General features: G+C 38.6%; 1 protein-coding gene across 1 annotated transcript; it reads right to left on the bottom strand.

Moving 5' to 3' along the window:
* Positions 1-25: 25 nt before the first annotated feature.
* Positions 26-3,211, bottom strand: liat1 (ligand of ATE1). Its single transcript, XM_055226795.1, has 2 exons — positions 2,871-3,211; positions 26-2,439 (listed from the first exon to the last, which is right to left on the bottom strand). Exons 1-2 carry the CDS (start codon positions 2,959-2,961, stop codon positions 2,093-2,095), a joined length of 438 nt encoding a protein of 145 aa, XP_055082770.1. The 5' UTR covers positions 2,962-3,211; the 3' UTR covers positions 26-2,092.
* Between the last annotated feature and the right edge of the window lie 10,988 nt (positions 3,212-14,199).

Genomic DNA, 14,199 nt, shown 5'->3' with positions numbered 1-14,199 from the left:
AAAACACATAAAAGTCAGAGAAGTTGAAATTCTCTGTCACAGGAACAACTATAAAGTGGCCTTATTGTCAGTGCTGCTGTGTCTGATGTCCCGAGTGCAGCTGCTGAAATAAGCAACAATTACAAAACACACACAATATGAACAATGGAGGATCCCAAACAGCTCACAAAGACAGAGCCACAAAAGCAACACAAAAGAAGTGCTGTTTGTCCTGTGTCTATTATACCATTATACATCAAGTCTGCAGGGCAAGGCAGGCTTTGATTTTAACATTTTAACGCTGGTAAAATGTGTTACTGAAGCAAAGTGATGGAAGAATGAGACTCTGACCTGTTACATTTGTGTCCTTCTGGAGTTTGCAGGTGTAAAAATTCTCATTGATACTTTATGAGTGATGTCTACTGCCATCCTCAGGCCAACAGCAGTAACAGCAGTGTGTATAGTTTATTTGAGCAGAAGTCTACTTTTCGTAACATCTTTATTTCTTGTCCACCTTGAGAAAAATTCTGCTGATGATACAGGGAAATGACAATAGAAGAGATAAACATAATACAACAGAACACAGAAGAGTCAGAATTTTGTGAATGCCTTCATGAAAATCTTTTTAAAGAAATTATAACCTGTGACAACATAATTTTGTCACTGTTTGTAAAATGGACCATGTATCTGGAATATAGTTGAATTGAATTGAATACAGATACTATATATGCAGTGGGGGTGTGTGTACTACTGTGTGATTTTCATATAGTAAAAATCTACTTTTTTTGCCTTGTAAAATGAGCAAAGATGAGTAAAACAAAAGCATCCTTCAGCATGTTACTGTGGTGACCGGAATTTTAAAGTCTTCTGTTTCTCATGGGACGTTAACACCAGCTGACTTCACCTTGTCCCGATCCATCTTTCCCCTCTGCCCCTCTCCACCTGCCGCCTCAGGGTCAGTGGTATTAACTAGCTCCGGTTTCAGCCCTCAACCACCAACTTTGTATCTTTCTGGAAGCGCTACATAATTTACAGGCTCAACATGAAGAGTGCAAATCCTCTATTAAGATTTTAACAAGTCCTCTGAGCGGGAGGTCACAGCGGAAATGCATTAGGTCCAGTCCTGCATCAGAAATAAAGTTTAGCAGAGAATTCACATCCTCTGTAAAACACGGCATGTCGTCAGAATGAGACACATGTATTCTGTCAAGTTGATTATAACTTGAGTATACAAATAAAAAGCTTTAATGATGATGATTTACTTGGCGTTAATTCTACATCTAGCACTGGTTAGGCCAAATCTGCCCCTTGTTTAAACCGGTTTGGTCCAGTTAATTTTTGTTTGGTTTTTAAAATAGTTAGGAGTTTTGCTTCACTTTTTAAAATAATGATGTTTTAGGCTTATATTATATGAAGCCAGAGCACTGATACTGGAGCAAAAAAGTAAAAGTATCACATGTAAAAAAAAGTACCAGTTTAAAAATGTACTTAAAGTATTTTGTGTAGATTTTGAGATCTAATAAAGCTTCAAATGTAGAGATTGTGATAAAGATTTGTGCTGAATTCAGTTCAACAGAATCAACTGAACTGATATTTTTATTTATATTTTTGTTTGCTCAGACTATGAGTGTGTTCAAAATAAACCCTTCGGCTTTTCAGCAGGTGTCAAACAGTAATAAAAAATATATTTACTTGTCAGTCCTGTTCAAACATGTAGTGCAGCACAAAGTACAGATACCTGCTCTCAAATGTAGTGAAGTAAAAGTAAAACGTATACACAACATAAACAGAACAAAATTTGTACTTAAGTATAATATGTTACCACTTTTACTTTGTTACGTTCCACCTCTGTATGTAGCACATTTCTTTCATATTAATATATGGTTATATTATTCATCCTCTCCTCAGTCACATTCAGTCCATGATGAAGTGGGTCTCTTACCCAATGTTTAAAGGTGCACTATGTAACTTTACTAAAATTGTTCATTTTTGTTAAAGATAATAGCATAAACTACATGTATCAACATCATATTCTGTTATTAGTATGGCCCTGTGATGAGCAACATTTTGAATATTAAAATAGTTCGGTTTACATTTTGTTGATAGATCACTTCTAGTCCTTGGTCTCCTGCTGCTCCATCTCTCTGTGCCTGAGGTAGCGCTGTCTTCGGTTGGCCCGGTACACCTCCAGGCGCTGCTCCTCCTTCAGGGGGTCGTCCAGCACCCCTTCCCAGCGCACACTCTCCCGTGCTGGGTCATTTAGCTGGGACAGGAATCTCTGAACTGGAGACCCTCCAGACTTACACACCAGACTGAACAGGGACACAGTGGACTTCTTGCTTTTCCGACTTCCCCTCTCTGAGTCCTTCTTGGGGGTAGATTTGAGCTTCGGCAGAGGGGCTCTAAGTGGGCCGACAGCGGGTAACACTGGCGGGACACAGGGTTCTGGGTGGGGTTTGTCTGTGGAAAGAGAGTGAATGTAAACAAGTGAACAAAGCCCCAAACAAAAGCTGGGTTTAGGTTACAAATAGCCTAGGACAGTTCAGGTAATGCTTGTAACCAGCAAAAAGAGTTAAGCCTTCAGTGTCAACATTTGTTTTAATTCATCTTTGCCCTTTCCCATAAATGTATAGTCCTATTGTGTGGTTTTCAGAGCTGACTTTGTTTCTGAATAGGCCTAATTTGGATGAGTGTATAGTGTAATATGGAGCAGGGCGTTGAGGCAGGCACTTAAATGGGAAAACAGCAATATAAGAGATACCACAAACAATACTGTATAGTAGCAGCAGCGCCAGTGGTTAAATTTGCAATGCATTATATTTGTATGGATTAATATAGGCTAGTAAACAAAATATTTATCAACTTTTCACATTTTTACAAAAGTAGTTTACCTTCATCCTTTGGTGAAGTAGTAGAACCTGGTTTCTTCTTCCTCTTTTTCTTCTTCTTTTGTGGTTGAGAAGGTGGTTTATCATCTGGCATGCTCTAATCTCAACAAACTCCCCCAATTTGTGCAGAAAGAGAGCAAAGCATCGAGGAAAGAAAAATGGAGCGTGATGGTGGAAAATGGAGGAGTTTTACGCGCTCAAAAACACGAGAGCTGGGAGAAAACTTTGATCGTTGTTTTCTAAAGTTTTTAAAGGTGCACATATGTGAAACTACGGCACTTGTTCCAGAGTATTTCCGCAATCACGTTTCGGCGCTGCGTTGCTCGGTGACGCGTTTCCAGGACAACGGTGCGTAAAGGATGAGGGCGGAGCTTACGTCTTTACGACTGTTGTTCGTTTATTAAAAGGAAATAAAAAATAATCTGTATTTTGATTAATATTGATGTTGATTGATGTTTAAATTGTATTTGAGTTTGTATAAAGTAAAAACTACAACACTGGGATAATTTACTTCAATATACTAATAGTTTGACCTAACTTCTAAATAATGGGATTGTGTTGTGCATACTTCAGTTAGCTTATCTTTAGCCTGATATCTTTGTTTGTTTTTAAGCTAACCTCTAGCCAGGGCCGGCCCAGCGTTTAAACAGACTAAGCAGTTTTTAGGGCTCCCCCAGGCCACCAGAGGGCCCCCAAGAGCCCATGCATTTGTATTGAAAATAATATAATATGTAAAGTTATGCTAGAAACAGTGGGTGTTTACAGGAGCCTAAATATCCCTCTATAAAGATTACATTTGTTTTATCTGTGTGTTTACACCCCTGCAGTGCGCTGAGGTACTTTTGAATGGCTGTTTTACAAGTTAGATTAAAAAGTTTCAGTCTTTTGGGCATATAAATAGAAACACAATTGGATAAGGTGATGAGAGCAGGGTGATAATGTTGTCAAATGCGAGTCACCAATAGCTGAGCCCAGGTACATCCACTGACTAGAGGCTCAGAGACACATTCTACTCAGGGCCCCATGAAAGCTGGGACCGGCCCTGCCTATAGACTTTGAATATTAACATACAGACCGCCTCTGCACCTCTGTATCTGAACATGTCAGTATGTAACCTGCATGTGAAGTGGGTCAGTGTGTTCAGTCCAGATTTACACCACTGGCCATAAACAAAGTGACAGTAATGTTGATAATTTACCTCATGAGGCATATAATACAAATGAATAAGCATTTTAACTGTATTGTACCCCTATAGAGTGTTATGTGCAGCCTCTAGTGGTGAAGTTATAGATTGCAGTTTCATATTTCACACCCAATTAAACACCAGGATTTTCAGTGAACAAATTAAATATAGGTCTAAGTTCACCTAAACATGCATGAACATAGATCACTTAAATTCAGTTCAGTTTTGTTTGTGGCTTCGATACTTTATTGAGAAGTTCTCCCCAGTAAAAGGCACTGAGACATATTTCACTAAAGAGGTTTTGGACCTTGCTTGTGTATATCAGTAAACATGTGAGTGTACTTCCTGTTGCCGTGCTGTGAGTGTTTGTCTAAAGTCCGTGTGTTCCATGCCTCACCTCTGACACAGTCTAACTCTGAACATGGTATTTCCCGGGGAGTTTCCGTCCTATTCCTGTCCCAAAGAATCCAAGCTCCCCATGCTTCAAACATGCAAGTACCATGGGGGAAGAGCTAAGCAAATATGTACACAACAAAAATCACTTTTAAATTCAAATATAGCTTCAAAGGGTTAAACACTGAAATGTTGTGCTTTGTAGAAAAACAGATTTCCCTGTGCGATGAGAGCATGTGTTTGCTGTCTGCATGCCATACTACACATTACTTTATGTAGACAGTGCAATTATTGTGTAACTATTTGTTATTTTAAAGTAATCTTACACAAATACTGATATTTTTTCAATGCATTTAGGAGGACTACAGCAAATGCTCTTGACCTATATAGTATGCAGCCAACCACATAAATCCCACTTGCACTTGTGAAAATCATGAAGGTTGAGTCTATTTTGATCATTAACGTTACTTAGTGAATTTACAGTAGTATTTATACTTCAACCAATAAAACTCATGCCCTTCAAATATCGAGGCAAAACGTACAACTACTGCAAAGAAATGACAAAAATATGATACTTTTTGTTGTAGTTTGTTGTGTAGTTATGTCTAAAGTCATGAAAAGTGTTTTAGAACAGTACAGAACAGTTATTTTCCACATTTGCCCCAAACCACAAGCATGTGTTGGTTACGGTGGTACTACAAACAACAACATTTTATTAGCACTAATTAAGTTTTATACTCATTGCAAACTTTTGAGTCATGGTTTAAATGTGAGAATGCCTTGTTGATGCTAAAAATAAGCAGAGGGCTGAAACATGTCTGCTCGGCGTATTTCCTTCATCTGCAGCTCTGCCCGTAAAGGCGCAGGAAGAATAAACGTTAACTCTGAGTCACAGGAATTACCCAACAAATATGCACAACACACCAGTGAAGCAACAATGCACCATGGAGATGTTAAGAGCGAAGAAGCAAATGCATGAATTCCAGTTTCAAATACTAATCTGCTTGGCTGTTACCAAAATCTAAAATTATTACGCTAATATGATTAGACTTTAATGCAGCATAAACTACAGAAAACAACTATTACAGAGAAATCTTCACACTGCTGCTCTAACTTTTTCTAATCTAGTTTTTCAAGTGACAGTAGAAGTATTGCGACTTGATTTATTGAGTATATTTTTATGCATTCAGTGTTTTGCTTATTAGAGGTAAAACAAAAAGCAAAGTATGGGCCACCGTAAACTTTGTAATGACACCATTTTAAAACTTTAATTTGTCAACAAGAAAAACTGTTTGGTCTACCCAGTGATTTGCACATTAGGCCTAGGGTTGTTGGTAAAGTACAAATAAATCCAGTTAAGCAACAGGTTTGTTTACATTATAATCATGTCGGTTCAAGCAATGTAATGTACTCAACTTTACATGAACAGCTGAACATGAACTGCCCCAAATCTTTCGTCATTATTCACTACCATGCAATCGATCCATTGTGACCGACTGGGAATAGGCTCCATGTTTTTACTATAAGTTAGATTTGATTTATTGGGGATATATACAAAGTGCAGTTCATAATGCACATATAGACCAGATCATTATATTACATAATAAGGACCAGATCATTATATTACATAATAAGGACACACTACAACCTCTTAACCTTTTTGCTACCAAACATATATGGGTCAATTATTGGTTGTTGATGACTTGAGAATTGGTCTGAGGAGAAGGGCAAGACAAATAAAAACACTCTATGTTTAAAGTGAACCTGGTACAAATGTTTTACAAAAACAATGACCTCCCCCTCTTTATATTCCCAATAATCTAGGCAGATTAAATAATGGTGATAATGCAAAAGTCGCCAGCAAAAGGACATCATGTCTGAATCAGCAGACTCTCCGTAATATGACGGTTTGCCTTTTCAGCGGCTGATTATCGTCTCCATGGAAACAGTATTTGGCACAGAGGTCACAGTGGCTCTAGGAGCGCTGTACTACAACTACTACTACTAATATTGTTAGATTAATTACATTACATGTCTTTTCATATATAGTCTACATGCAATTATGCAGTTTAATTTTTTATTTTTTTTTAGTTTTAAAGTTTGAGTTGAGTAGAAGCGTACTCATTTGAGAAAAAGTCACAGGATAGACCCCTTCTACGTCGACTGAAAGATTATTAAATGAATGAATTTAGTATTGTATTCTAAGTAAGCATCTATTACCTCAGTCACAAATGTTCTTTTAGCTCGAACATAGGCATTTATTTCTGCTTGTCAGCAAGAAGCTTAACAAAAAACTATGTAATTTTATTATATTATTTTAAATGGTAGAAGGTAACAAAGTATATTTAGTAAAATACCATACTTAAGTAGAATTTTTAAGTATTTGTACTTTACTTAAGATTGTGGATTCTTTTTACTTTTACTTCACTACATTTGAGAGCAGGTATCTGTACTTTCTACTTCACTACCAAGCTTCAGCTTTGAGCAAAAAAAAAAAAAAAAAATGAATACACAAAATTAAGAAACTGATTCATATTGCTATCCGACCAGAATGTGTCTTATTTGTCAATCAATATTGCTACATTTAACAAAATAAAAACATTTTTTCATGTGATACTTCTACTTGAGTAACTTTTTACTTCTGTATCAGTACTTTTACTTAAGTAACAAAGCTGAGCACTTCATCCACCTCTGATTATTTTTAGTTGGCCTAAAGAGCTAGTAGCTGAATGTGAAAAGCAAACAATCACTTTTTAAAACATTTTTTGGCCCAGAAACTTTTACAAAAGTCTTTGTAAAAAAACAACACCAACATACCATAAGATAAGATAAGATATGCCACAGTGGGTAAATTCCAGTATTGCACCGCACAGTTAAAGAACAGAAGGAAAATGGTACATGCAATAAAACAAGATAATAGATAATAGAAGTATAGAAGTATAAGTATTTTTTCTCACTATAACAATATAGTGAGAAAAAAGTTCACAAATATGTCACCTTTTTATTGCTGTAATCACACTCATCTAGATCTGACTGATATAAGAATTGACATTATTTGGCGCAGCTGGTTTTAACTTTAGAGCAACTGTAACGTTTGGTGCCATATGAAATACTTTGATGAGTGCGTTGAGGTTATTTGTCATAAAGAGGAACATATACATAAAAATGACTGATGAGGTGTTTAAAACAGACAAAATGTGAAGAGAAAAGACAGCTGATTGTGGTTTGAGGCCTGTGCTTAGTTTGTCAGCTGAGAGTGACGAAGCAACTCTACCTTCACGACTCAAATGACAAGTCCAGATTTAAGAAGAAGGGAGAGTGGGAGGAACACACCAACAGGCCTGCGTCAGAGGAAAGCAGGAGAGAGAGGGGAGGGAGGAGAGAAGGGGGTGGGAGGGTAGGGAAAAGGAAGAAAAAAAGAGAGGGGCAGAGAGGGAGAGAGGTGAGGGGGCGGGGTTGACAGGGAGGAGGGGTAGTAAAGGGAGTAACAAGTTCATCTTGACCTGCTGATTTCTCTGGAGGCCATTTACACAGATCAGCCTTTAAAGGTCTGCGTCAGGAAACACACATTCTCTAGTCTATTTATCATTACAGTATTCATTAGGCAAGTCTGGTGTACAAACCTTCAGTGCTTTTATAGTAATGGATAGCCTATTATACAAGCACTTTGCAGTTTGAAAATCCTACTATACATGAAACTGCTTAGAATCTGTTTAGGTGCTGATACATCTGACTGTTTGAGCTACATCATAATGCAATAAATAATGGCACGTTTAATTATCTACACATTGTTTTATATGTCAACTTTACGTTTTTATGGATGCCTTGGGAGTTGTTCTAAACCTAAAATAGCCTACACAAGCCTTAGTCAATTGATTAGATAGTATAAAAGTCTAAAAACATCCGTGCGTAAAGTGTAAAAAAGTGCTGCAGCGTGCTGACGTCACCCGCTCTCCTCCTTTGACGTGCTGCTCTCGTGTCCGCCCCCGACGTCATCACGCTGCCAGCTGATCGGAGGGAAGCCGGCTGCGTGTGTGGCTCAGAGATGGGTGTGTATTTGACGGAGACGCGAAAAGGGAGGGGGCACTGTAGAGAGAGAGAGAGAAGAGAGGAGAGAGGAGTGAGAGAGTTGTGTAAAAAAGGGGCTGAAGTCCTGCGAAGCTGTGATCTCTCTCCCCGGCAGACTACGTGCCAAAGTGCGCTCTCCAAAACGCCTTTAAAATCCCATCTCCAAAGCGCGTGTAGGCGAAGATGTGAAGGGAAAAAAACCCCGGCTGAGAGTGAGTGAGAGCCGAGAGAGAGCGGAGCAGAGAAGAAAGCGGTGGGCGAGGCTCCGCGAACTCCTCTGGATCCAGTGGCCGAGAGGAGCGACCCAGCCCGCGGTCAAGGTGGGGCACTGGTGCGGTTAGTGTCGGTCTCTGCGTGGCTCTGCTGGTTCTTTGCTGTTCTTATCAAGTGTGATTTAGCGTGTACGGACTGGATGACCTACTTCGCTGGTAAAACGATAACCCAACCCTAACCCAACGCCACTTTTACTCAAGTCTCAATAGCCTCTTCAAATCTTAAAAAAAAATCTTTGCAGCGTTAGATTTCTTTGTATTTTACGTCGTGTGACTTGTGGCATACAAATGGGGTGCTTCAGGAGTTGTGGCTGCTGGTTAGGCCTGAAAATGTGTCATATAGACTAGGCCTGTGACATGCATTAGACAGAGTAAGAAGATATTGTCTCTCTACAAGCAAATTTAAATCCTTATATCTACCAGCAACACGTGGGCGAGTTGCAGTATCATTTTGAGTGACAATTTGATCATTTTGTGCTTTAAAATGCAGGCCATTGGACCCAACCCTGAAAAATGTGTCTGTAATTTACATAACATAATGAAATGCAGTAAAGGATTGTTGAATTCATTTAAGATGTCTTCATAATAAGTTATAAAGGCTAGATTGCTGTATAAAACAAGTTAAAATACAGCCTGTTAAAGAAGTTGGTAACACAGAGGTGGAAAAAGCCAGTGTGAACAGGTACAAACAGGAAGATAAGTGACAAATCTAGATACTTCTGAGAAAAGCTGCCAGACTTTAAACAGACAAACCAGAGATGAGTCAAAACTTTGAGGAACAGTGAGTGCTTTTTAAGATCTGATGACGTAGATGGGTATTCAGGCCTGACCACAATATACACTATACATGAACAAATCATAATATTTCCTGAGAAACCAGGGTGGATTATGATGAAATGAGCAGTTTTAAGGGGGAAATGTCAGTCATATGCGTGTTACAGTGTTGCAGCCCTCTCTTACATAATTGTACAGGCAGTAGGGTTCAGTGCGCCGGTAGGAATGCGCAATAGGCCCTGTCACGAGATGCACTGGTCCCATTGCAACGCGGCCTCTGTGACATAAGCCGGCCCTATCAATGAGTATCACATGGTATAGGGCAATCTCACAGTTAAACAGCAACTTGTGCATGTATTTCCCAAGCTAAGCCCCTCTATGTGTATAATCTCATGTGTGTGGGTTTGTGTGTGTGTGTCTTATTTGCAGAAGCGAGGCCATCTTGCTCAACCAGGTTACACCCTTCATTCCTTCATATTGCGTGTCTGTGTCAGAGGGGCAAGAAAAGGGATGTTAGGTAAAGGCTTGTCACTATAACAAATACTGAACTGGGATAAGAGGAAATATTGAAGGCCAAATTTCATATTATTATCGACACTGTAACCCCAGACAATTTTAAGAACCGCATTCATACCTGTACAACAACTCACCCTTGTGTAATCATCTTGTCATATATGTTGTACCGTATTTATTTTCATCTTTGCACTTTTCATCTTTCCTGTCCCCTGAATATAGCCTAGATATATTGGATCTTATATTCTTCTTCTACATACACATAGATGTATATTTGTACTTTTTTGACACTTTTCTGTCCTTTTCTGCTACTTGCTACTAGTCCTATCTGTGCTATGGAGCTACTGTGTCCCATAAAATTAAAATACATATACATACAAGTTAAATAATGAGCAAATAAAAGTATTTCTTAGTTTCCCTATAGGTTGAGTAGTTACAATAGGCTTAATGTAAGGCTATGTATGTTTAATAAGCGCTTCACTGTTGAATTTAAAGGGTACAGCTTGCCTCGGGGCTGTTTACAGGACACAGCACAGTTCATCCCGGCCGTTGTGCATTTGGCGTGGCATTTAGCTTCTCCCCATGGACATTTATGCAAGCCCTAGTGGTCACACAGGTTAATATTGGGGCGGGGTGGTACCAGACTAATAAGTTGCGGTACTACTGCTATGAAACAATGCGCAGAAATTTGAATATTGATCCGACTTTACAAAGCACTTCCAGGCACCATTTATCCTGGGTTAGAACTGACCCGCAAAATATTACAAAACACCTTTTTTAACCAATTACACAACAATATGGTTAGTGTATGCATTGAAACATATAGTTATGTCAAATATTTATGGATTTGGCAAATGTTGTTATGTCAGATGCCCTTCCTGCAACCCCCATCAATCATGTAGACTTGGGATTGGTCCAATGAGTACAACAGCTGGTTACCCCTAGAGTTAGGCCTGTGTATTGAGTTTGGACTTTGGTGGATAAGAGCATTGGAGCACCAGAAATGTTGCTTTTATAGCTGATCACGTACGTCGGTCTTCTTCCTTGGATTTGAGTTTTATATCACACGCCCTTCCCAATGCATTTTTCCATGGTTGGAATTTAGTTAGCGCAATTAATAAACAAACTTGTGCTCAATTAAAACTTTACTACTTCTATATTGGCAAAAGAACATGCAAAACACCAGCAATTCACAAGTTGCAACCAATAATTTGACATTTCAGGCTATTTCGATGCTAATTTCCTTCAGTAAATCCATATGTCCAGTGCATGGAGTGTCTGTGCAGTAGCTGAGATCAGATTGAGCACATTTGTGAAGCCACCGCCCTCCTGCTCTGAAGCAAAGGCCTGTCCCACTGTAATCTGGGACACTGCTTCGCCTTCACGCCCTCAGCTCAGTCAGGAATGCACCTTATACGTAACAAACCCGGGAGGGTTTAATTAGCAGGTGTTGTAACACATATGTAATGACCTTTTTCACTTTTTAAAGATTTAATAAGATACATTGACATTGAAGGTAATATTAAAATGCCAATCCTGAAATGTGTCAATTACAGAAAAACATGTTAAAACATCAGTCCACTCTTAAAGCAGGCCTATTATACAAAATCAACAGAGGTTTTAACCATGTTATAGTGGTTTCCGTTTCTCATTTACACGCTCGAAGTTGTATTTGGAGTGATTCAGGCGAGCAATCTTACGCCATATTGCCGATCAATCCCCATTTTCACCACCAGCGTCATACGCCCATTGCTCTGTACTTACTTCATTCTTCAATTTTATTTTCTTAATCGATGATGCTGGTAGAATACAGCAGCATCGCTTAGCCATTTTGTTATAAATAAATAAAAAATCTGCTACTCGCTAGCATGATCTGCAGTTCTCCATAGGAGGGGCCGACAGCTCTTTGCTGTGATGACGTTTACAGCGCTGTTAGGTTCCATTGGGCACTGCAGTTTTCTAACACTGATGTCATCGGATTTGTGTCTTTTATTAAGTCGTTTTAGATGAATATTGTGATTTCAAATTTGCTAATTGTAACATAATGATCCACGGGTATCACAGATTATAACTGTAAAGCAGACACAAGCACAAAATGTTCTTCTTCTTTAAATAATCTCAACTTTAAGACATGCCAGTCTACGATCGTGAAATGTAAAAGACCAGTCCACATTCTCTTGTCTTGCTCTTCTTTGTGAATTGCCACATTTAAAACCCAAAATCATGTAACTGTTTCCAAAGCTCTCTTCTCTTTAGCTCCACCAATCTTTCTTTTTTTAATGTAAAACCAAGTACGAGCAACACTCTAATAGAAGATTATCTAGTACCACTATTTGATTAACACCATATGTATTTTTTATTTTAGATTTACCATGACATGATGAGTTTAGAACAGCAAAATAAACAAATAAATAAATGAATAAGAATAAAAAACTCCACATCACTGCCGTCTCAGCTCACAATGACATGACCCCTGCATTAAAAAGGTCAGGTGTATGTGATAGTGTAGGATTTCTTATCTGTGTTAGACTGGAATCCCCTTTTTTCTTACATTTGCCCTCCATTCCTTTTGCCTTTTAGACTTTACTTATGCGACTCGTGCATTGCTCAATTGCACCAGTGATTTCTGACGCCATGCGATGCTGCAGTCTTTTTGTGCATGCCACGTTCTGTCCTGCTCCGGTTCGCCTTCCCCTCTCTCTCCTGCTCATGTCTGCACGTCCACAGATTCAGATAACAGCGCCGTTTTGTGTGTTTGAATGTGCACTATCTTCTATACACGTTGTATGAAAAACCTGGTCGTCTCAAGGCCTTGTTTTCCGTTCTGTTCTCCATGCGTCTTGGGCAGAGAGGAAATAGAGAGTGTGAGGATATGAAGTGAATCACTGACTTTGGGGCGAGTATCTGATTGACAGGTGGGGTCACTGTTCCCATATGGTGCCAGTGGTGTAATATACAAGCCATAGGCTTCAGAATGATGAATAATTAGGATTTTTGACGTAGTATTTAACAGTTTTAAACTAAATGGTATATCTTTTTGATTGTTGAAAAGTCCTCAAAATGTCACAGGAAGCTGAAACATGAATCCACAGTCTCAGTTCCAATTACATTTTATCATCATAAAAGGGTGTTTTTAATTATAATTGGAATATCAACATTGGTAGAGCCTTTTCCTTTGTATCAAGATCAAGTGTGATTTTTTTATTAGTTTTTTTGGAACAACACAAATTTGTATATTCAAGTACAATATTACTAAATGTTAGTGAGTGGAACATTTTCGTAGACCATTATAATTCCCAGATGTTTTATACCAACCTCAGACATAAGGGGGCAGTAATGTAACAAGTGGATTCTTTTTGCTGTACATTGTAGGTCTGTGATAGTTCTTTTACTCTTATAACTTATGTCATATGATATAAAAGAGGAATATGAGTGTTCTCAGCACTATTTGATATTGGACAGTTTGAAAGTCATTGTATATAATGGGGATTATGCATTGTTCCAAAACTGTACAAATAAATACATTTATGAAACTGGAAAAGGAGGAGTGAGGAGTCGGTCGAGCCCGCAAGTCGGATGGAATTTCTAACATACGCAGTGGGAATGTCAGGAATGCAGGACAGTCTGATCTGAGAGAGAGAAAGAGAGAGAGAGGGAGGAGAGATGGGGTGAGAGAGGGAGGAGAGAGGGAGGGATGGAGAGAATGAGGGAAGAAACTGAGAGAGAAAGAAGAGATGAGAGAGACAAGGACTTAAAGACATGACTTTTGCGTTTTTCTGGGTGTTTTCTATTAAACTATAGCATACGTATCATAAATAATTTACATTTTATTCACTGAAAAGGTTTAATAATAGAAACAGGTTCATTGACTTCCTGTTCAAAACTGCAGAACAGATTAAAAAATGTTTACACAACAGACTCAGAATCAGATTTTTCAAAATAATTGCCACTTGGTTGTCTCCTTGGATATGTTATTACTTTGCCTAGAATGTTTCACAATATGGCATTCAACTGATATACTTCCATGGAGACAAGAATGTTGTGCAGTTAGGCCAAAGTTACAAGTTACAGGCCAGGTCTGCGGAGAACAACACTGCACCTTTTAAGATCAAGTTACCGTATCTCACAA

Source organism: Periophthalmus magnuspinnatus, chromosome 14 (assembly GCF_009829125.3).
Source record: "Periophthalmus magnuspinnatus isolate fPerMag1 chromosome 14, fPerMag1.2.pri, whole genome shotgun sequence".
In the NCBI taxonomy this organism is placed as follows: domain Eukaryota; kingdom Metazoa; phylum Chordata; class Actinopteri; order Gobiiformes; family Gobiidae; genus Periophthalmus; species Periophthalmus magnuspinnatus.
Note: the sequence above shows the minus strand (reverse complement) of the source record. Positions and strands in the feature narration are given on the sequence as shown.

Coding starts and splice junctions, on each gene's coding strand:
- liat1 (XM_055226795.1), bottom strand. CDS start 2,961: ATGCCAGATGATAAACCACCTTCTCAACCACAAAAGAAGAAGAAAAAG. Junction 2,440..2,870: donor TACTTCACCAAAGGATGAAG/GTAAACTACTTT, acceptor CTCTTTCCACAG/ACAAACCCCACCCAGAACCC.